The sequence below is a fragment of the Podarcis vaucheri genome (genome assembly GCF_965113315.1).
Source record: "Podarcis vaucheri genome assembly, chromosome: 2".
NCBI lineage: Eukaryota > Metazoa > Chordata > Lepidosauria > Squamata > Lacertidae > Podarcis > Podarcis vaucheri.
In genome coordinates, this window is record NC_138760.1 from 39,908,858 (window position 1) to 39,933,172 (window position 24,315).

At 41.6% G+C, this 24,315-nt stretch overlaps 1 protein-coding gene across 17 annotated transcripts in view; it reads right to left on the reverse strand.

Annotated features, from left to right (window-relative positions):
• EXOC7 (exocyst complex component 7) overlaps positions 1–24,315 on the reverse strand; it is a 32,418-nt gene that overhangs the window by 2,740 nt on the left and 5,363 nt on the right. The window contains exons 6-20 of one of the 17 annotated variants that reach the window (XM_082203645.1): positions 23,844–23,984; positions 22,767–22,934; positions 21,378–21,389; positions 15,857–15,949; positions 15,102–15,170; positions 13,368–13,513; positions 13,126–13,278; positions 11,943–12,041; positions 11,366–11,428; positions 10,518–10,584; positions 7,737–7,775; positions 4,964–5,029; positions 4,012–4,129; positions 1,405–1,500; positions 25–88 (exon numbers count right to left, since the gene is read on the reverse strand). In XM_082203645.1, the coding sequence (XP_082059771.1) occupies positions 25–88; positions 1,405–1,500; positions 4,012–4,129; positions 4,964–5,029; positions 7,737–7,775; positions 10,518–10,584; positions 11,366–11,428; positions 11,943–12,041; positions 13,126–13,278; positions 13,368–13,513; positions 15,102–15,170; positions 15,857–15,949; positions 21,378–21,389; positions 22,767–22,934; positions 23,844–23,984 (1,394 nt within the window). The remainder of the gene's footprint in view (positions 1–24; positions 89–1,404; positions 1,501–4,011; positions 4,130–4,963; positions 5,030–7,736; positions 7,776–10,517; positions 10,585–11,365; positions 11,429–11,942; positions 12,042–13,125; positions 13,279–13,367; positions 13,514–15,101; positions 15,171–15,856; positions 15,950–21,377; positions 21,390–22,766; positions 22,935–23,843; positions 23,985–24,315) is intronic. The other 16 variants (XM_082203654.1, XM_082203658.1, XM_082203656.1 and 13 more) reach the window with 16 other exon arrangements.

The window sequence follows — 24,315 nt, forward strand, 5'->3', positions numbered from 1 at the left end:
AAGCTACTTCTGAAGTGTTCTCACCTTGACTCCAGGTTGGACGACAGGCAAGTTTCTGTCCAAGAAAGAGTCAGTTACTTTCAACCAGCTGAAATAGACATAAAGAAGAGTAAGCAACGTGGGTGTGATGTCCACACAAACAAATGAATAAAATAAGTGACAAATTACAAATGCATGTGCTATATATACTCCAATATATAGAGGATCTAAACAGGGGGTCTAGACCTTTATCACAGCATGTTTGGCTTCAAACATGGATCTGTCTGTACATCCAGGGCTCAGAAGAATACGTGCTTTTAAGCAGCTTGTTATTTGGGCATTAAGTGATACAGAAATTAAGTAAGAATAATAATATTTGTTAGGCTGCTCCAGGGGTACAAAAATGGATCTGACCAGTGGGCTGCATCCAGCACCTCCAGCACCTGTAGGCCATTCTGACAAGTGAGCATCACCATGACATCAGATGGAGCATTTTGCTTTGCCTTGGCAGTCTGAAATCATAGAATCTTAAGAGTTGGGAGGGACCCAAGGGTCATTTAGTCCAACCCCCTGCCATGTAGGAATCTCAGCTAAAGCATCCATGACCGATGGCCATCCAACTTCTGCTTAAAAACCTCCAGGGAAATCAAACCCTTCGGGCAAAGGTACAGGAAGTTGGCAGGCACCAATGATCAGCAGCACCTGGAAAACCCTCTTGCAACAGGGATTCATGTCTTTATGTGCTCCACACATCATATATGATATCAGATACAGAGTAGGTAGGCACAGCTTGGGAACATTCTGCTGAAGTGTGAAGCTGTATATAAAAAATAAATTTTAAAAGGCCAGAGACGGGGTATTAGGATCAAGGCTGGCTTTTGCCAAATCAGTTCCTTGAAGTCTACTACAACTTGGGACAGGAAGGCTTGTGGTACTAGCTGATGTCTGGATCTCAGGACTAGCATGTCAGCACACCTGAGTTGTTCCTTATAAAAATGAAGCTTTCAGTTCAGCTCAACTCCTCACCTCCTAATACCTATTTTATATGGAAAGGCAGCCTCTGAGCTGCTTATCAATCTGCATATGTATAGATACCCAGCACCTTTTCAATTAAGCATATCTAAGTGCCATCCATTCACATGTTGGTTTCCTATCTCATCAGCAAAACTAACCTTTGGCAAATACTGGAAAGAGCAATGTACCCTACTGCATGCAAGCTGTGGGAATGAAATTTGTTGCTGAGTCAGAACTGCGATCTATGCCAATTATTTTTACTTGAATAACATTTCCAAGAAGGACATTGCCTTCTCCAACTTCATAATGTTCTACTGAAAGGCCTCTTCACATAGACAATGATTATAGGCTATTTATAGTATTGAGGTCCTCCTGACTCTAATGGGAAAGGAGCAGCCACATTCTTCTGACCTGCGCTGGTATGCAGTGATTTGCTGCTCAATGTGTTCTCTATAAGATTTTTCCGCATTCTTCTGCGTCACAGCCACCAACTGGATTAGCTCAGACCTAGGAAGAAGAACAAGGACAAGATCAGTACTTTTCTGAGGATAGAGTTTCAAGTTTTTCAAAGCAGCTGCTTAGTCCACCTGTAGTTTTAAGTTGAAACAGGGCCCCACATATGTTGGCTAGCCTTGATAGCTAGCCAAAATGTGGGTTCATCACTGCCCCATGGGGGAAGGAGTTTTGACTGTGGCATCACATTGAGCTTCAGGAGATGCTCCAGACACACCAGAGGCTCAGCGCAACTATGGGGGTAAGTACTCACTCCTTCCTGCGCAAGCTTTGAGATTATAGCTGACATTCTGTGACTAATAAATGACTGGAAAGCAACAATCCGTCTCACTGTATTTCAAGCCTCAGCACAAGGACAGAAAGACTCCCCTCCTTCTTCTAAGCCTAGATCTGGGCATGGAGTCTCTCAGATCATGCCCTGACTTTGGGAAGGCTTGGAAAGCACCAAGATAATGCACTGCTTCCTGAGCTTTTCTGAAGACAGTATAAGGTCTAAGGAATTCCTTATATAGGGAAACTTTTTAAATGTGTGATGTTTTGTTATGTTTTCATATATGTTGGAAGCCACCCAGTCAGATAGGCAGGGTACAAATAATACTATTGTAATTATAATTATCCCCCTCCTCCAGGTTAGGGAGAAAAGCAAAGGCTCTGAGCAGAATAAAAAATATAGCCACCAATGGCAAGCACATTAGAGAAGTCTTATCTTGAAAACCAATTAAACCCAGCATTGTATCACTCATTTCCACCCAGCATTTCAATAATAGACAGCTGTTGCTCAGGATCAAACCACAGAACACTTCCCTCCCCCCCCCATTCTTCTGCAGAGCACTAGCAGCAAAGATGAGATACAGGATGGGGTAGCATAGCCATAGACTGATGTTAAATTGCTAAGGTCCTTTCTCTGCGTTGTGTTTTATGAATAGGTTTGCCTGCAAGCTCTGGGTGCATGTAAAATGTTATTTATTTATATATCACATCTCTGTACTGCCCTTCCTTTCACAGGAGGCCAGGCCTGTGAAGTTACAGCTTTTAGTCAGGTCTTGGGGGAAATGAGCAGAACCAGAAGTTAACAAGCCAGAATACGCATGCTTGTGCACTAGACTCTCAACAGACATACCTTAACCCTTCGTCCTCCAAACCCTGGGGATCAAAGCAATCTAAGAGGTGGTGGTGCTGGGAGATGGAAAAGGAGCACTTGTCTGGGTGGTGGGAGTAGCCTCCATCAGTTGCAATTTTAAGATGAAAGTGAAGTAATAGCAACAAGGGCTATTGGAGCACATGGTAAGAGAGGCACTAGGGATGAAGAGCAGCTGTTGGGGATGTAGAACTAATAGGTGTTGTTTTCAAATTTCAAAATTGAAATATAAGGCTCTGAAGCTTAGGAACATTAGGCACTCTGACAAAGGTAAAAAGGTAAAGGACCCCTGGATGGTTAAGTCCAGCCAAAGGTGACTATGGGGTGCGGCGCTCATCTCGCTTTTCAGGCCAAGTGAGATGGCATTTGTCTGCAGAAAGCTTTCTAGGTCATGCGGCCAGTATGACTAAATCGCTTCTGGTGCAACAGAGCACCATGATGGAAGCCAGAGAGCGTGGAGATGCCATTTACCTTCCCGCTGCAGTGGTACCTATTTATCTACTTGCACTGGTATGCTTTCGAACTGCTAGGTTGGTAGGAGCTGGGACAGAACAATGGGAGCTAACCCCATCGCACGGACTTGAACTGCCAATCTCCCGATCGGCAAGCCCAAGAGGCTCAGTGATTTAGACCACAGTGCCATCCACTGTCATACTCTGACAAAGCTGATTGCTAGGCTAGTGGTTATAAAGATTTCACCACCATAATTACAAGGACAGACCAGCTGGAATTTTCTCTTTCCCCCTATAATGACTGGAATTCCTCACTTTCTATGTGCCAACAGGGTTTGTCTGACCAAACATACTATGGTCCTCCCTGATGGCAGTGTGCTTTGTGACACCTGTTGGTACACCATAATCTGGATAACTACCAACTTAATTGTATTATTGTATGCATAGTCAGGTAGAAATATTTAGATATATAAATGCTTGAGTACTGAGTAGTGGACAAGATCATCTGCAGGAATGTAAAACTGCAAAGGGCTTACATTAATTGTTATTTGTCTGAGTAGCTGCTCTTGAGTCATGCAAAGCAACCAGCAGTAAATTATTTCTTGGACTTATTGGGAAGCGCTCTCCAGAACAAGAGCCTTTCAGCTGACAAGATAAAAGAGCCTCATGCAATCACAGCCCTTTTGGCTGCTTTTATTTTCCATTCCTTTGTGCAAGACATTGCTTACAGTAGGAATGACAGACATCAAAGGACCCTTTCTGAAGGGGAGCAAAGCATGAGTGAAGCAGAAAAACTGGAATACAAAATGTGCTCTGCCAGAGAGTTAACGAAAGAACCTCATAAGCACGAATTCAATTATAGTGGCAGAAATTCCAGTCTTCCAGCACGTACATAAACAATATCCAAGTACTTACTTTTCAAGGGACTTCAGGATGTAATTGTAGTTGTTAAGCAGGAAGATGGCACTTAAAGATTCCTCATAAACCTTGGATTTACTGAGAAGGTTTAGTTGCAAGTTGCCCAGCACTTTGCCTTAACAGAAAAGATGCATGAGTAGGAGACAAGAAGACCACTGTAAAGATCTTAAGTAGATTACCTATGCCACTTAGCTGGCTGGCTAAATTCTAACCAATCTATATAACACAAAGTCTCAGTGAAGATGCTTCTTTGAAGATCCTGGCATCCAGCGTGAGATAACCAACACTGGGGCCACTTGCAGATGAAGTATATATTTAGCAGTCATCCTAATCCTTTTTTAAATATATATATACAAAATTTGCACACAGTTTATAGGATGTTTATTATTCTGAACTATCCACTGCCATCATTCTCATCATTTTTCTTATGGAAAAAAGTCCAAGATTTGTTTGTTTTTAAATCATATTTGTTGTGCAAGATTGCAGCAGTGCCCTTGCTGTTTATCACAATGTGCCCACTTGCTTGGCAATGTGTTATAAAGGTGCACTCTTAATACACCAATGACATATACTGGAACCTACATAAACCTGTAAGATATCTACAGAAAGGTGCAACAGTTTGAATGCAGCCTTAATTAACAAAAAACATAACACATTTTTAAAATGCCATCTTTTATATTTCATTTTCCTTGAAACAGGGAACTAATCTACATTTCATAGACTGCTTACTGTTTTGTCAGGAGCAGCAATTGCAGCCCATCATGGCTGCAGGTAAAGGGGGAGGGGTGAATCCTTCCTGCACAACTGGTTGGCATCAGTCTCAGCCTCAGCTGAATGTAGGGATTGCCAGGACTCAGCACCACGTTTTAAATTCAAATGGGCCAATGATAGCCATAGTTTGGAGGCTGTGAGAAGGAAGAAGGTAGCAAAGTGGTGAAGAGTTACTTACAGATGTAGGTGCTGAGCAGCCGTCTACTGAATTCAGAACTGTAGCTACTGGCTGAAGAGCTGGTCTCTGAAAGGCAGCAAACATTAAATCAATTAGTATATTTCTTTATATATACTTTGTCTCCTACTCAAGCAACATTCTACTTCTATAAATTCAGCTAAAACTTTAATCTTGGGTGTACTATGAGATGGAAACAGCAGCTTTGCTTCAACTCTAGACTAGATCAGTTTCACTCTAACCTAGTACCCTCCAGATGGTTTTGGACTACAAATCCCAAAACCTCTAGCCATGCTGACTGGGGATGCTAGTCCAAAACATCTGAAGGCACAAGGCTGGGAAGGCTGCTCATTTTATGCAATGGAGAATAGACATTCAGTCCGAACCTTTGTCACCTTAGGCTTATACTACCTTATAAATTACTTTACCATAATCTTATTAAGTTCAGATATAGTGAAGGCCGTTACAGAGAAAAGATACTGGTTATAAACATTCCCACCCCCCACCCCCGAAAATCTGTTTGTCTCAGATATTCTCTTTAGGATAAAAACAAAACATTGTTTCGGTAAACCACAAAAACTGTGCTAACATTTCATATTAATGCAAGCAATTGTTTGACTTCAGCAAGATTTGGGTGACACTTTATAGGTTAGAAGGAAATAGCCAAGCTTTCTGTTATATAAACAAGGCAGGTTATCAAAAGGTTTTGCTTGTATGAACCCAAACATGATTTTCATTGGAACCTTAGCAGTGTATATTCTGTGGGATTGTTGTGAATATGACCAACTTACTTTTAAGCAGTGCTGTACTTGTTTCTGAAACTGTGTTTAGTTTGATGAGAAGCTGTCAGCTGGCTCAACTTTATTTGAAGTGTATGTGAACTTTTCATACTGGCAGAGCCAATTGATACCGAAACCACATACGACTTCTTGGTGATGTTCCAAGGCCAACAGAAGAAGGGGACAAGAGTTTTGCCAATGGTGGGTCTAGGGCTGAGCCTGTTTCACTGCACTCGTGCAAGTCTTTGGCCTGCAAGCAACTCCCAGGCTTTGTACTTATTAGCTGGCTTATAGGCAGGTGCTAGTGGTGTGGCCTACAGGGGCTCATTCTATGTAGAACATGTTCTTCCAGCTGAAGTGGCTCACCTGATATTGGCTAACATCTTATGCTGCTATTTCTCAAGCGAGAAGTTGGCAACAGGTGAAGTGCCCCTTCACAGGCCCTATTTGCTTATTGCTGCACAAGGGCAGGTACACTGTGCGTTACCTGCTCCTGGGGGAGGGAAACAGGCACCTTTCCTCCAAGAGGCTTACCTTGAGGATGCCTGGATTTTACCATCACTTCATGTTGATTCCCCCAGAAAGTATGGCAGCAGCAGGACCAGGAGAGGAATGTAGTGGCTACAACCTCCTCTCCTCTCTGGGAAGCTGCATGTTCACACTAAGCCATGATTTGGGTTACTGCTATGTGGAAACTGAGCCTGTGTGTTGTATGCAAATATATATACAGTGGTACCTCAGGTTACATACGCTTCAGGTTACAGACTCCGCTAACCCAGAAATAGTACCTCGGTTTAAGAACTTTGCTTCAGGATGAGAACAGAAATCGTGCTCCGGTGGCAGATGGAGTCCCCATTAGCTAAAGTGGTGCTTCAGGTTAAGAATAGTTTCAGGTTAAGAACAGACTCCGGAACGAATTAAGTACTTAACCCGAGGTACCACTGTAACAAAGTCTTAATTGCCAGTTCAAAAATAGCTTGAAGGAGGTTATTGAAGAGAGAAATACAGGAAGGGCAATTAACCCTTTCCCCGGTCACCATTCTCCCATTGCTACTAGCTGCTAGCCTAGCTGCTCCCTTTCCCCATCTCATGTTGTCCCAGCTGTGTGTTTGCAAGGGAAGGTACATGATGAGAAGCAAAACAATGGGGGGGTGTCATTCAGTTTGGAGTAAAATGGGCTTTCCAGCTTCAAATCCCAGTCTCCTGGAGTTGATTGTCTTAAGAAAAAACAGCTGTTGGGGCAGGAAAAAGGTAAAGGTAAAGGACTCCTGGATGGTTAAGTCCAGTCAAAGGCAACTATGGGGTTGCAGCGCTCATCTCACTTTCAGGCTGAGGGAGCCAGCGTTTGTCCACAGACAGCTTTTCAGGTCATGTGGCCAGCATGACTAAACCACTTCTGGCACAACAGAACACCGTGACATAAGCCAGAGCGCACAGAAATGTTTTTTACCTTCCTTCCACAGTGGTACCTATTTATCTACTTGCACTGGCATGCTTTCGAACTGCTAGGTTGACAGGAGCTGGGACAGAGCAACAGCAGCTCACTCCGTCGCAGGAATTCGAACCTCCGACCTCCCGATTGGCAAGCCCAAGAGGCTCAATGGTTTAGACCACAGCACTACCCGCATCCCTACTAGCTGTTGGGGCATCAGTGTGTATGTGTGTTTTCATAGCTTGCCTATTAGAGTTATAGACACACTCCTTAGATCAAAAGTGAGTGGTCTGTTACCACCATCAAGAACCACAGAGAGCTATTTACCGCTTTACAGACATTGAGCCTCCTTGAAAATGAGCTGCTGCATCCACATACAAGTTATAAGCTTTTTGGGGGTGGGGTGGAGAACCACCTCTGCATTCTGACATTTTCTGATAAATGAAACAAGACATGTTTTTTTATCGGGTACAATTAAAGACAAGCAGAAATATGTAACCAGGTGCAAAAAAAGAGAGGTAGTATTATGTATGCATGTGGGTAACAAGTACCACCTGCTGCTTACCTCTGGGATCTAAAGGAATATTGTATGTGTCCCCAAGAACTATAAAATTTAAGGCAGAGTAGAGATAAAAAGGATAGGAAGAAAAAAAGAGAAAGGAAGAAATGCAAAGTGCAAAAAGACACGTTAGAGACAACCATACTTTCAAGAACCAAGCAGAAGATACCAACACAGAGCATTACATGGGTTCAGCAGGCAGGAGCCACTCCTTTTTAGAGCATGGATGTGACAGGAAACTGAGGAAAGCTCTGTTTCTAGTAGGCGGCTTATATGCCATTCCTTCTAAGGAGACCACTTATGGCCAAGGCTGCTTATATTCAGCGCACCATGCAGAAGGGCTTCCCAAAAAATCTCAGCTTCCATTGAAAACAGGGGTTTCCAGCCTTGGTGGGCATAGATTTTTCAAAAACTGCAATCACAATAATGTGTCAACAGCAGCTGTAGGCTCAAAAAGGAAGGAAGGAAGGCCTCTATTGGGTTTTAGTGGGCACAGATAGTGGCTTCTGCTTCCTTTCCCTACACAATTCCCAGGTTATCTAGTGTGCTTCATGGCTCAGCAGGGATTTGAACCTACATCTCCCTGGTCTCATTTCAGTCTCACTGTTTCAGAAGGGCTTGCTCTCAAACAAGCACACATAGGCTTGCAACCTAGATTCACTACATGTCTTTACAGGTGAAGAATGTCACAACTTGCATACTAATAAAAGATTAATTGAAAATTGCACTCAAGTCTGTGGGGAAAATGCTAATCATTTGCGGAAGGGGTTGTTATCTATCACCTTATTTGGGTGCAATAAAAAAGCATGTCTTATTGTTACAGGAATGAGCTGCAGCAAGCCTCTGGGTTGTGTGCTCCTCCTCATGCCTGGCATAGCTAGGAAGAAGAGTTTAGAAGTTTACTTCCATTTCAAACTAATTGCAGACAAACAGTGATTAGCTTTAGCTTTGATTAGCTGAAACAAGCCAACTTCAGATTTATGAAGCTGGTTTGTTTTAACTAACCATTGTTAAGATAATCTACAGCTTAGGGTTTGAATACAATACTAGACTGTGATTAATTGAAATTGGCACAGAAAGCTCCCAGTCTTCTACTTGTGACTGCGCCAGAAGAGGAAAGCCATAAGTGCATGAACCAAAGGCTCATGCAAGTAATAATAAGCCACTGTTTATAATTATGCCTGAACCTGCCATTATAGTACAGCTCTTGTCCCCTAACTCCTTTTCTTTGATGAGAGAAGCTGAATAACTGTAATTAGATCCATAAGGGTGTTTTTTTTTGCCGGGGGTGTGTGCATAATGGTTTCCCTGCAAATCATTTATCTGCCCCTTTCCCTTACCTGACAGGACTCAAAACACAAGATAAATATGCATTCAGAATCCTGAAGAGGTGGCACCTGGCCCAAAGAAGCAACTACTTGAGATTGCAGGCACCCACTCATGAAACTTTTAAACTTCCTTGAAAAATGAAGGTCACTGTGGCTCTTTTACATAGATTTGTGCAGTCAAGGTTAGCCTTTGACTGGGTCTCGAATTAGCAACAAAATCCCCAGCTCTTTATCTACTACATTTTGCTTTATGACAATGACAATATAAGCAATCAGACCCTGCAAAAGAAATATTGCAATTAAGCCCCAAACCTAATAATTGGCCAGGTTAGCAAAGACACATTCTGCTAACCATTAGGACTTTAAAAAACCCCTTTACATGTTCGAAGCTGTTTAGTGCTTGGGCAGCTGCTATAATCTCAGTCACTGTTATGTTTTCCTGATCAAAAGACACAAAAAAGGAATTGCAGCTATCTCTACTGGTAATAAACTGCCACTCCTTTGGCCTATGAAAGAGTTGGCTCCACAACTGTCTTTGCCCATTACCAATTTAAGCAGGCAAAGGAGCACGCGGAAGGGATTTTTGGTGAGTCAGCCACAGAAATGGATCCCGTTTTGAGTATTATACAGGCACCTGTTAAAGGACAGATGATGGACAGCACATGCAAGGTGCAGTTTGCTTAGTTAAACCTCCTTAGCATGGACCTCACTGGACAAACTTGTGTCCCCTTTAAACATTATAATCTTTAAAATGGCCTCACCTCTTTTTCAAACAAAAACAACCATAGAGGAGATTTAATTGGCTTATAGTGATACACCACTGCATAACCTATATATGCCTAGGAACATAAACATTGCATAATGCTGAGGCAAAAACATATCTTGCTAAATTATTGTCAACTACAGTTTTATATACCCTGGGTTTCAGATATGACATCTTAAGTACACATATTAAAAACCAGGGTCTTAGCTTCTAATTCTGCCAAAAGCAACAACTCTCTGAATTTCAAAAGTTTACACCGTCTTCCACCAACACAAACTGACCCAGGAACCTATGACTATTCCATATTATTATGACTTAGCCACAAAACCAGTTAACAACTTGTTCATGTGGCAATAACAATACTCCAACATGATTCTCACTGAAAGCTACCTATCTTAGGAGATGAAAAGCTATCTCAAAATTCACCCTTGTCTGCGGGCTTCAAGGATTATAGAACTAGCAGAAGACTAACAAACTAATGTGAAAAACCAGAGGCATCTCTCTTAGAATCCCTTATAACTTCTTAGATGCCTGCAGGTTGTTTTTGTTTTTTTGCTGTGCCAGATAAAGCTAGACGGGCGATGAGGTGAGGCGTAAACTGTACCCTTGTTAAGGAGGTTTTACTGCAAGGCAAGCAAAGGAAATTATTAGTGCAAGGAAGTTGTTTCTTGTATCCAGGGAGCTGCGTGTGAGTACCTTGGGATGCTAGCATGGCACCTGCAGTTTCTTGAAAATCCAGCAACTGCTGCAGAAAGAGAATGGCCTGTAAAAAGAAGGAATACGTGTGTGGTTTTTTTTTAAAAAAAATCAATTTGTTATTCTCCACTTTGTGAAGAAAAAGAAACAGGGAGGCATTCTCATGAAAACTTATAATTATCCTGAAAGAATGCATAATCTATGGTAATTAGTTTCAAAGATCATGGAGGTTGCAAGCAAAGGGAGAGGGGGGTCATTGCTTGAAGATGAGACCTGGTGGTAATAGGTGAGAGTTGTGGCTGACACTGGCCACTCATAGGATGCATCAGCCAGCCCAGAGATCTCAAGGACATTTTATTTTTGAAGCTGGAATCTGGAGTCTGAAGCACAGCAAGCAGAAGGCACTCCTCTGATGAGCTGGCAAGGGCAGAGTGTAAGGCATCTACTATTTATACCAGGTCACCCGATTGCGAGGCTCCAAATTGCCTGCCAGACTGTAATGCACACCCTTTCTGTGCCTGAAAAGTGCTCCAAGGTTTGAGCACACATTATCTCAGGAAGATCATGACAAAGGAGTCAATGAGCAGGGGCTCTGAGGCTTCGCAGATGTCAGGGGAAGGTCTGAAGGGTGCCATGCAGCTATGGGCATCACACAGATGAGCTCAGCCTAGTATCAATCAATTTCCTTTAACCCCAGACACTGTCAGTTATGGAAGCCCAGGGTTCAAACATGCCATTTCTCCTGGTTCAACAAGAATATTACCCTTATCCAACAAAGAAAAACAGAAAACAAGGATGAAGTCACGGAGCTGGTTTTACCAAGGAACATTCTGAATTGCTTCACATACATTGCTGGTGAGTTCATGAACTGTCCCATCTTTTGGCATGTTGTACTCCTTGTCTGGATTGTTCTAGGGAGGAAAAAAACCCAATGAATATTTGATAAGATGGATAAAAATGTGCACTCCATAGAACTACCCCATTCTTGTTATTATGCAGTTATATTTCCTGGACCACCTAACTACTTCTACAGCCCTACGGGTCAAGGGCACCATCTACTGGTCACTGTAAAAAAGATGCGTGGACAAAATTAGATTTTAAGCATACGCCATTGTCATTATATTTGATCCCTCCATAACCACTTCTCTCTCCCTCTCTCTGCTAAAAGATCTGTGAACATTTACAAAACTTTATGTGGACTCCCCTCATTTGATTGTCAATGCTGCCTGTTAAAGAGACTACATCAAAATCAAGTTAGTTATAAATGCACATTTTAAATTCCAGGAAGGGAAGTCGCCCCCCCCCCCCCATTATAACTTCCAAGATTTTACAGTACACCTAAACATAATTAATGGAACATTTGCATGGATCTCCTGCACTACTGTGGATTACTAAATAGATAAACAGCAGAAAGGCAGCCATTACCTTGATGTTGTCTGCGAAATCTTCCAGAGCCTTGGCTCCTGTGGTTTCCATTGAGGTTATGAGGCTGGGCAGTTTGTTCTTAGTGCTGGCTGCAGTGCCCTGAAATATCCAGCACAGCACATGAGACAACTCCAAGTGTAAGTGTGTGTGTGTGGGCTACTATCATCTACTGAACACAGAGTGTATCACTCACAATTCTGCTGGTGCTAAGAAAACAATCACAAGCTTTGTTAGCAGCAGGTAAAACTCAAGCTTCCCTGCGGAACACACTGCCAGGCCTGGTGTGCGTTCATCGGAACATAGGAATCTGCCTTCTACCAAGTCAGACTGTTGGCCAATCTAGTTCAGGATAGTCTGCACTGATTGGCATCCGCTCTCCAGGATTTCAGGCAGGAGTCTTTCCCTATCATACCTGTAGAGGCTAGGGATTGAACCTGCAAAGGAGATGCTCTACTGCAGAGTTATGGCTCTTCCGGCTCTTGAAAGAGGGAACAAGCCTGCTAGTCTTAAATGGACATTTGTGCTTCAGTCCCAGCTACTTCTCTTTCAATTGGTTTCTAGAAATTTTATATACTTACTATTTTTATTTATAATCATTCATCTAGCCAGACCCCAGAAGGGTGTACAACACACATTCCCATAAAACACATAAAATACAATAAAATTTCTAAAAGCATTGTTAAAAGCAATACATGCAGCAGAAAACCTAATTAGACTCCACAAAAGTCTAATATCTGTCTATGTGGCCCACACTTCTGACTATCTCTCAAATGCATGAATGAATAAAACTCCTTAAGCTGGCATCAGAACGTCACCAATGAGGGGGACAGTTGAAATTCCAATGTGAATTTCACTGTCAGGGGGAGCTACAGCAAATAGGGCCCTGTTTTGTGCCATTACTGAATGTACCTCATCCATAGGTGGATTCACAAGGCATCACACAGCATGGGCTACCATAAATTGGGAGATGTGTTCCTTTAAATATTTGGGTCCTGGGCTGCATAAATCCCAAAGGAGAAGAGACATCTGTATTGTGAATTGGCCTTCACCCTACCACAGTTCTCAACTGTTACAAAATCCTGTCTGGAGTCCTGATCCTGCTATGAATAACTGGATCCTGCATCCCAATTGTACATGACCTTGCTTTGCAATACTGTAGTGAGTTTTACTGATAGGCAGTTACCTGCAAAACCTGATCAAATTCTGGCTTCGTCTGCTTCAAGTGCCTTAGGATGGGGAAGATAGTCAGCACAGCTGAGTAATCATGACGTATGATGGCCTTTCGGGCTGCAGAGACAATGTTGTCCCCCTCTATCATCAGGTTGTCTAAAGACTCCTACAGCAAAACAAATCCTGGGTGAATTGGAGAAATGGGCTTTTTCCACAAGAGTGAAAGGAAGGAACCACGTTAAGTTTCAAGGAGACCTGGATGAGGGAGTCAAATGTCTTCTTCTGATGGTGTTCTGGGATGATTTCTGTCAGTAGCTGATACTCGCTTTGGGCCAGTTTGATGAAGGCGCTAACACAGTGGATGTAAGCATCAATCTCCATGTCCAACATGTCATCTCTCCCTGTAGGGATTGCACAAGCGTAGAAGATGTCAGTTTCCTGTGGCAACCTGATAATATTAGCATATATTTTCATTTATAGTGGAGCAGTTTGTGTCTAGCACCACTGACTTCAAACTATACAAATAACCCAAATTTTGTTACATGCCAGCCCACAGAGTGCATCTGGGGTGGGAGGTGAATATTTCATGTTCTTCTTGACAGGATACAATGTTTTAAGCAGCTAAGCGCAAGCATTTAAGGGGAGCCCAAATGTGAATGATTCAACACATTCACTAACACCTTAAAAGCACTTTAAATTTGTACAACAGTCTCTAGTGTTGATTGACATGTGCCTTTGTGAAACAGAATTTCTCCTAAAGAATTCCATCCTACAAAGGATCTATCCTATTTGCGACAGCATCATTGATACAAAAGGAAGGGCTTGCCTTGCCTTGATTTAGTAGCACATTCCATTCCTAAAACATTTATGCCCAACAAAGTACAGGAACATAAAAAAAAAAAATACTTTAGCTGATAAAACTAGGGTAATGCCTTTAAAAAACCCTAATGTCACAAGACATCAGTATACCTCCAAGATGCTAGAATAATCTGTCTTTCAGCTGAGAGTGGGACAAAAATGCTTTTAAATGAATAAATAATGTCAATAAGTTCTTGATGCCAAAAATAGCAGAGTAAGGCCCTCGGTGGGCCAGGAACATATTCCACGTCTCTCTTCTTGGAACAGTGCCTCTCCCCATGCTGCTACTGGCTTTTCCTATTGGCTTCTTTCCCCCATTATTTCTACAAGATCTACCCCCGGAAGCCAATTCTTCTGTCTTGAATAATGGAATAGGTATCCAATATATTACAAAACCCTTGTGCCATGATGTCTGCTATGATGTGGGGAGAAGCTGACACATCTATTTTGCCATTATACACACCTATCACCAGAGCATGTGAAGGTATTCTACATTTCTGAGGAAAGTTGCAACTCAGGTTTAAAAAGAAATGCTCGCAAATACTATTAAATAGGGGTTTTGAAGACATTAGCCGATGTTATCTTATTCCATTTCTTCTTATATCTTCCTACTGGCACTCTGACATCATATAATCTGCTCAGTTTTATGTCCACTGAGGAGATACACCCACCCACCATTCAGTTGAAGATGGATGTTTGGAGAACTTGCACAGCAGAGATAATTATGCATAAAAATACCAGGGACGAGTTCTACTGAACTGAAATCTTGAATAAATGGGAAAGAACAGCCCAGACAGTCATCTCTCATATGAGTGGCTTAGCACTATAAGATTAAACTGTATTAGGGGGTTGTGGAGAAGAGTGCTAAAGGAAAGAGGTCCCAGCTAGTATAGGAGCTTTGTGCTGCGGCCACTCTTTTGGACGGATCCATTCATGTCAACCCTTCTTGTGCCCATGTTGTCTTTCAGACTGGCAGAGATCAGCACAATCCGGTGCGGCTTGAAAAAGTCAGATACTCCAATTTGGGGTGGGAGAGGAAATTCACCTGGAACTGTCCTAAGAGAATACCTCAAGAAACACTAAAAATAAAAGTATTAAATTAGCCAGCTTAAATTTTAATATGGTACTTACCAGCAGCTGGCCCATGCTTGTCACTCAGGGTGTCGGAAAGGTGTTTAACTCGTAAATCATGCTCATGACCTAGCGAGATGTCAGCGGGCATTAACAGAAGGAGTGGTTTATCCAGGCCATCACAGTGCTTGTCTCTTCAGGTTTTATTTGCTTGTCTCAGACATTTACAAGTGTTTTCCTGGCAACCCGGTCTACGACCCCCTTTTCCAATACCATAGCAGTAGTAGCAGTTTCAAACATGATCAAGAATATGGCATAATGCATGGTTCATAGTTAAAAGCAAGCGCCACCGTTATTCTGCCTTTGTTTCTAAATGTAGTCCCTAAAATTCATTTAGAGACAGCAAGGCATTATACTTTGAAGTAACGATTCCAATTTGATCAAGGTTGAAAGGGCTGCTACCTTTCCAGATGATGTGAACAAGGATAGATCATGGAGAGAAAAGGTCACACCAAGCTACAACAGAACTTCTGTTAGCCAGTCAAACTGCATCACAGATTGGACCTCTCTAAATTTATGTGGCCTGCAACTCTTTAGAGCATTGCAAAGAGTTATCTGCTGCCCTATCTTTTTGTATTGGTCTCTTTGCTCTTTGTGCAGTTTTTGTGTAGCAAAGAAGCCAGGATATTTATTGAGCAACCTCATTGTATAGGGCAGTGGGGCTAAAGACTAACAGAAGCCTTGAAGGCGGAAGAAAGGCCAATACCCAAGTTAGACGCCCCCCTTCAAGAGTGAAAAGTGAGAGAAGCGATTACCTTCCATAGGAATGAGGTTAGAGGCCCCCTTTTTCCCATCTAGACATTGCTGAGAATACTGTTTCAGAAGATTCTGAGCCTTACGGATCGTGCCTGTCACCAGAGCCACAAGAGAGGAGAGACAAAGAGACCTTGGAAATGAATGAGAGAGAAACAAAACACAAAGCAACCCTCCACCAGTGCCTTGCCAACCAAACCTAGCATGGCAGTGCTGGCCAACAGTGAGAATGCTCTGCATATACACATACACAGACTCAGGAATGCCCAGTTATGTGCCCTTTAATACTGCCACCAATCCCCTTAGGGAGACTGAAGAACTCTATGTGGCGCTTGCCTTGAAAAAGGTCCAGAAGCTGCAGTTAGTGGAGAATGCAGCTGCTAGGTTGGCAAGTTGGGCAGCCTTATGGGACCGTGTGCCACCAGACCCAATTCAAGGTACTAGTACTAGTGGATAAAGCCCTAAATGGCTTCACTTATTACAGATGCTGCATGAGCACCACAAGAGGAGGACCATTTCTTTGCAGTGTGAGTTCCACGCAGAGCCCTGTGCACTCTCATAGTCAGAGGTCCTGCTTGAGTTTCCCAACCAGCTAAGGTTAAGCAGGTGTATACAAGGGTCAGGGCCTAAACTGTGGAAGATAGCCTTGTCCCTTCTTTAATTTTAAATCACCATCCCATCTATATGTGGCTTTTCAGGGAAGCTTTTGTGGGAAAGCTGAGGACTCTGTTGCTCTGTTGAGGGTTAATCCTCAAATTCTGTTGTTTCTGTTAATTCATAGTCTTGGATGACTTCTTTTGCTTTAATTGTTTTATCCTTTCTATCTGTTTTGTTTTTATTAATTTTTGTGATGGCTTTATTGTTTTTATTACCTTGTCAGCTGCTCTGACATTAAGAATTTTAAAACTAATAACGGATTGCTGCTGCTCTTAAATATTATTTAATAATAATAATGTGAGCAGCAACTGCTTGCATCAGTTGGATTGCATCAGGTTAGAGCACCTCCCATGAGGTCTGTGAGCACAAGCATGGTCTGCCATTTTCCCACAAGGCTACCATTTACAAACAAGAAAGACCATGCCACACAAAAATATTGTGGTTTTGTTTTGTCTTCTGTTTTGTTTTTTGTTTGCATCAACCACATTGCACTTAATGCCTGAAGTAAAACCAAATCAATTCACACAGTTTCCAATACTGCATGTGGGAGCAGAAGATTTCGGATATTTTTCTGCTGTTATGAAATGAGGGAAGAACATCGAGGATAACTGGTAGGGAGATGCACAGAGAGGCACATAACTCTGTGCTAGAGACCACCATATCCTGAAAATTCTTTCCCAATCCCCTACCAGTCTAGCAGAAGCAGCACAAATGTAAGTCACAAATGACAGCCAAACACCCCAAGGCTTCACAGCAGGTACCACATTCCACAGGGAATGCCTGCCCCCAATGGCCACATAAGGCATACCCACGGCCTTGTGCGCAGGAACAGCTGGCCACAAAAGTAGTTACAGACTGTGTGTTATTCTGAGCATTCTCACCATGGACAGACAAAAAGTAAAGGTAAAGTAAAGAGAAAGCTAAGTCTTTACAGAACAGGGTAAGCATCCATGAGAGCTGTAGAAAATAGAAGGCAGAAGCTAACAGCACAGCTCAGACCTGCTCCAGCCCCCTTGCCTAGCTGCAAAATGAAAGGACAAAAAGTCAAGCTGTGCCCCTCCCCAGCCCCTAGGACTCTACTTCTGAATAAATGCAAATGAAATACATCACAAAAATTGAACGTTTTTGTAAAACAAAAAAACGAAGAAAGCATTAAACTGTAGCTGAAGCAGGATGCTGCAACTAAGAAACACTGAAAAAAGCACAAGAGAAAGCATTAAAATGTCAGTCCACAAACAAACCTCAGTTTTACATGAGAATGTATTAGTGAACATGCAACAAAACATACCAACAGAATCAAGAGCGCAGATAGGCATAACCCCCGCCCTCCCTGGTACATATACACCCAGAGTGCAAGCAATGCTTTCGACATCAGACAAACAACACTCTAGACACAGACGCAGAAAAAACAAATCTGGAAAGGTATAAAGTGCTTTATAACCTTTCCAATGATGGTAAAAATGGATAAACTATGTCATACATCACTGAGACCACCTTTCACTTTTGCTTACAATGCACACACAAACAAGCCAACCCCAGCACCCATAATCTCATGGAGATGCGATATTATATGCCCTATTGCTGATTAAAAATACTGCAAATACTGTGTACCCCACTTAGAGCAGATATCATGGTACAATTGCACTTTATGTGCTGTAACGAAATAATGGTGAAAGAAGTACCCTTGCCACTGCTGCAAGCCTTTACGTTTCTATTTATGCTAAGCACACCTTGTATCAATGGAATGCACTTTTCTGAAACAAGAGACTATGTGACTTAACAATTTGCCTAAAACTTTGCGGGCATACAAATGCAGTATACATCAAAGAAGGCAAGTTTAGCTTTGAATGTGCGGAATTGTATTCAGGGAAAGAACTAAGGCAGCAGAAATCTCTCCTCAAAAGTTGTCATTGTGACAATATTATAGTTGCATTATTTATCAAATACCATCATATGGTAGGATAACGACAGCAGGGCCGAAGGTACAGTAAGCTGTTCTCCACCTGCCAGATATTTAAAACTCTGGTTAACAGCAAGAACATTAATACTGCAGAATCTGCGCTGAGGTTTATTGACTAAACCTATAGAGTATATTTTAAAACATTTTAGAAAACCACAAATGGCTTGCAATCATCACAGACACTCTATATTAGTGAACTTGCAACAATGCTGTAAACACTGAACTTCATTTACAAGGGACAGTTCCAATTAAGATAATGCTTTTGCAATAAATCATGAGACCAATCATTGCATTAAGAAAGCCAGATCAAGTTAACTTCCAAGTGCTCGCAAAGAACAAATAATTTTAAATTTTGCTCAAATTCTGCATTATTAAAGTGGAGCAGTACAAGATCATAAACGGGTGTGCACATGCCTAATTTTTACAAGCCTTGTGTCTGAAAGCAATGCTAGCAGTCAGCAAGTGTTGCTAAATGAGGCACAGGCCACCCTGGGCTTCTGTGGGAGGAAAAGTGGGGTGTAAATTTAATAAATATTAAACTTTAAAAATCCCTTTTCCCTACAAAAGTATGAAGCCATTCTTAAGCTTTTTGAACTGTGCAATTGACCCATGCTTCCTGAATTCCTAGAATTAGGTTACCCATGCTACATTTTTTGAGCCTTACCACTGATTATGCAAAGCATCACTAGGCTCTGAAGAGCTGGTGCATAATTGAAATTAGCACTCTTATTTTTGTTGGGAATGTAAATATGACTCTAGCTACTATGTATTCAGCAAGGATCAGTATGAGCTATTCCCTATGCAAAACTACAAAGTTAAGTCTTCCATACTCTCTACAGATAAGGGAGCTTGGCTCACTGTCTTCCTCTGATTTGCATAAGAACAATTAGCCATATTTACCTCCAGACACACCAAGTGCTTCTGGGTATTAAATCAGTGCTACTGAAGAACAGAGTACTTAGCATCCTAATTAGGCCTTGATGGATTCTATTGGAAACCAACTGCTTTTGTTCTAGGTTTATTTCTCCCGATTAGGCACTTTTGAACCAAGTGGGACAGCATGGCGGTTACTAATGAAGGCATCACATTCAAGGTACAGGCAGTGATCAAGCAGAGAGAGGAGAAACAGGCTGTTACTTCTAAGCTTACACAGCTGTCCTCAAAGCATTATCTCCTTGCAAGCATTCGGGAAGTCAGTAACCCAGTGGTTCTTGTATGGGGGGAGGACGGACTTGGAGACATCTAGGTTACTTGTAGCCAAGTGGTGAGGGAACTTTAGGTCCTTTTCCCATGAAGAGACATCTTTTCAACATAAATAATTCTGTTAGTGCAATGGCTTCAAAGACTTTTATTAAAAGTCACTCCACAGCAGAAACCCACCCCTCACTTTGCTTAGGACCAAACTATCAGCTTTGTTATGAAGCAAAAATACGTCTAAACATCATGATGGCATCTCTTCTAAGTCGATAAATTAGTGATCCATTTAAGAAGTCCCAAGGAATCACTGAGCATGCCACCTTGTAATTTCTTTGCATTACAAACTAGCCTTGAATACTGTAAGATTTTGTCTGGAATGATGTAGAGATATTGGGGCGGGGGGCGGGGAGCAGCAGCATAAAAGGGTTGACATCCATATATTGAGAAGACAAGCTCTCCTCAAGTTCAGTTACACTTTGGTGGGGCTCTATCATTTACATCCATGAATATAATACTTTCGTAGCACATATTCTCCCAACTCATGATACCTGCTCCATGAGACTTTTCTCTTTTTTCAGGAGGGAGGGGCAAGGTTTTAACTCATTCAATGTATTGGATTAAAATAGGCATGTAGTACAGAGATACCCTTCCATTAGAGCCATGGAACACTAACTAGAAGCTAAACATTGGCTGGGGGTGGTGGAGTGAACATGATTTTTTCAAGCAGCAGCACAGAAAATGGAACAGTTGCTTCTTTGCCCATCATTCAAGACAGATAAGAGACAAAATAAGGGATGATTACATTCCGACAAAAGAAACCAAGAGCGACAATTTTGACAGAGACATTAGAATGTCACGTGAAGAGCTGCCCTTGAAAGCTGAATAGTTTTGGGGAATAAAACTGAGTGATTCAGTATCTGTCAAATAATTATATAGCACAATTATCTGTCATTATGTTTTAAGATTTGCTTCTCTGCAGGTCTGTTTCAAACACACACAGTTAGTTGGGATTGATCATTTTCCAGGTTTCTAGTTGATCACCAACTGAGAAAGCTAGCAGACCGAGCACATCCAGAATGTCAGAAATATGTGTTTCATTCAGTTTGGCATTATAGGTGTTGTAGGCAAATGGTTAGCACACATGACAAAATTATTTAAGGATGTTAATTAGTCTCGTGTGGTCCACTGAATTGTCCCTACACTTCACACAACTGTACCAATCCACTGGTTTGAAAATATCAAAGGCAGTCAGACAAGAATGACTTCACTGCATCTACTGCCTTACATACCAGATAAAGTGGTATGTCTCAGACAAAACAGCAGTTTTAGTCTCAGGGTTGGAAAAACAAAAACATCATTGGCAGTAAGTGATATATTGCTTTCAGTAAATTAACATTTGCTTACATCTTACTGAGAGGTAAAATGTCTGATAGTCTAGTCAATGTATATGTACACATGGACAGTGGACCTGGCTTTAATTTAAAAATCTGACCCCAAACCTCCTCAGCTTCTCTCTTAGCACAGTCAGCTTTCAGGAAGAACTCCAGGGCATTGTAACTATGCCCCTCCATAGGCAAATATCCCCTTGGAAAAACCCAAGCACAGACTTTGCTAGCACTAGTAATAGGTCTGCAATGGCATCTTAGCACATAGATGTTTAGTTAAGGTCTGTCAAGCTGCAAAAGAGACACACAGAACACACACTTTACCTGGGATGAGGACTGTCATTCACATAAGGATTATAAAAACAAAAACAAAGACATAGAACAATTATAACATGCTATTGTAATGCTTCATAACTCAATCTCTGACTGTTCTACAAATCTCCTACTTGTCTATTATTTCTATAGATTGGGAGAACATTTATAATTCTTAGTTTCATCCAGTAAAATTATTATCTTTTCCCCCAGACACACTAGGCAATGCTTTGAACTGATCTGGATAAACAGAAGATGAAGCTGGTATAAATACCTACCTCCTTAAACATTGTTTTCTCTTTCAGATAGTTATCATTTTTAATCAATAAAACAGCTACACTCTACACTTGTATATAAAGCATGGGCATAGTCAGGATTTTTGTTAGGGGGGCAGGACTTTGTTGGGGGCAGAACCAACGTGACTGGTCAGTTAATTAAGTATTTCTATTGTTTTATTTGATCTAGGTGGGCAGCTGCCCCCCTTGCCACCCCACCTTGGCTATGCCCATGATGTAAAGACCAACAGCCTAGAGCAGTCAAATAGCAAGAAAATCTTAACAAAGAGCCAGCACTCAGGAGATTTCAAATAACTCTTGGTGTGAGAATCTTTTAAATACTTACAGCAACTGCTATAATCAAGGTACCCTTAAAAATTAAGCCCTTTGCTCCACACAGTACTTGCTGTGGGTGAAAGTTCAGCAAAGGGATTTTTATTTTGCAATTTTATTGAGGTTCCACATCACCAACAGTGGGCAGTGGGGAGTTCCATGAAGGAAATCACTCTAGCATCTACACTTGAGAAATATGTGCATGAATATTTGGCAAAAAAGCAATTTTATTCAGCTAGCACAGCCTGTGACGGTGGAGGAATTATAACAGACTCTAGCTTTTTCATACTAATGACAATAGCAGAGCCCATCTGCCCCCAATGACACCTGGGCACTCTTGCTGAGACTGATGGTTCAAGGAACACAGTACAAAAACCTTCTGTCTAGATTCACAGATCTTCCGTCTAGATTCATAGCGTGTGTTAAAATGCTTGCTGTATCTGCAAGCATGTCTACTGGGGCCAGTGAAATATGATGGGCATCTCAAAGTCTTGGAAGTGGCCCAGGGAATGTTGGGTCCTCCATACATCACTTTCCTTATAAACATTTCATTAAAAAAAGAAAGAAAAGAACACAATGCAACTTTTATTTAAGGAGCTCTTCACAGCAACCTGGAAATTTATGTAGGCATCCAACCAAAATGGAAACATCTAGAAAATACCTAATGAAAAACCAAACATCACAAGACAAAGAGAACTCCATCAGATGAACAGACTGATTAAAAAGCAAGACTATTAAGCCTGGAGCTTCCAGAACAAATCCAAGGAACTGGCATGTAACACTTCGGACTAACCTGGTCTTTTGATGGGCTTTTTAGTTGGTGTGTCCTTCCTCTTGTTCTGAATGGCAGGGGAATATGGGACCCCCGAGGAAGAGCTATTTTTCCGGAAATGCTCCTTCAGTCCTTTGATGGAACGATCCAACTGGCTGGAACGGATCTGATAGTAAACATTCATGAAGTCTAGGAAGAAATATACATGCACTTAGTAGTGTACATCAGCAGTTAGTTTTTTTGTTCCAAACCACATTTGATATTATCAAAGCTATCGTGATGGGAGGGAATCAAAAATAATTTCCTTTAAAATTTGATAGCATTTCTTGCTTAATGGAAAAATGAACGCCAATCTTCAAACAATATAATCCATAAATTTGAATTATAAATTTTATTTTCCGTGTTCAGATAAAACTTGCTTATTTAGTATTAATTGAAATAAACTTCAGTACACCAGTACATCAAAATGCATGTCTGGTGCATCTTAAGGTTTATTCATATGAATGTGTGGCTAAGCCAGTAGATACTAAGTTAGTAAAAAAATCCTGCTGAAAAAAGAAAAACAAAGCAAACTTGTTTGAAAATTGCATTAGTTGTTGATAGAAATATTTTAACACCAATATGTTAAAAAACAACAACATATTACTACTATAGTAAAATCAGACCACTTCTACTAGTTAAAAGGTAAAGATAAAGGGACCCCTGACCGTTAGGTCCAGTCGCAGGCGACTCTGGGGTTGTGGCGCTCATCTTGCTTTACTGGTTGAGGGAGCCGGCGTACAGCTTCCGGGTCATGTGGCCAGCATGACTAAGCTGCTTCTGGCAAACCAGAGCAGCACATGGAAACGCCATTTACCTTCCCGCTTTGACGTGCTTTCGAACTGCTAGGTGGGCAGGAGCAGGGACCGAGCAACTGGAGCTCATCCCGTCGCAGGGATTCGAACCGCCAACCTTCTGATTGGCAAGCCCTAGGCTCAGTGGTTTAGACCATAGTTACTTTGTAAAAAAGCTATAGAATTCTTTTCAGTGCACATGAAAGTAGTTTTGTATTCTACATCACTCCCAGATGCTTTCTAAATCTAAGCTTCCTACACTTACTACGGTTGTGTTCTAATTCTCGCCCTACAGTGCTCTCCCTAGAGGCTATGCTGGTGTAAGACCCCGTTCTGTGCTCCCTCTTTAGGCTTCCTCTCTGGGCTCCTGCAGACAGATGCTCCTCCTCAAACAGCCAGTTAAATCCTGCACCACAAGAAAAACCATGTCATACAACTGATGCCCACAGGGCTTAGTTCAGGCTACAAGAGAGCTTCATAGATTAGGGTTGTAGTAACTAATAGTCAGAGTATACATCCTCTACGCATAGTACTATAATAATACATTACTGTAATAATCACAAAGAGCAATTAGAGTTTCACAGTAGGAATTTCAGAATAGTAGCTGACAGTTAATTTTTATAGAAGCAGGAACACCTTAGAAGTAAACTGACCTTTCTGAATTTGCGTAGGCAATAGACTACTACCCTTTCTCATTCTTTCATTCTCAATATAGTGATGATGATGATGATAATAAT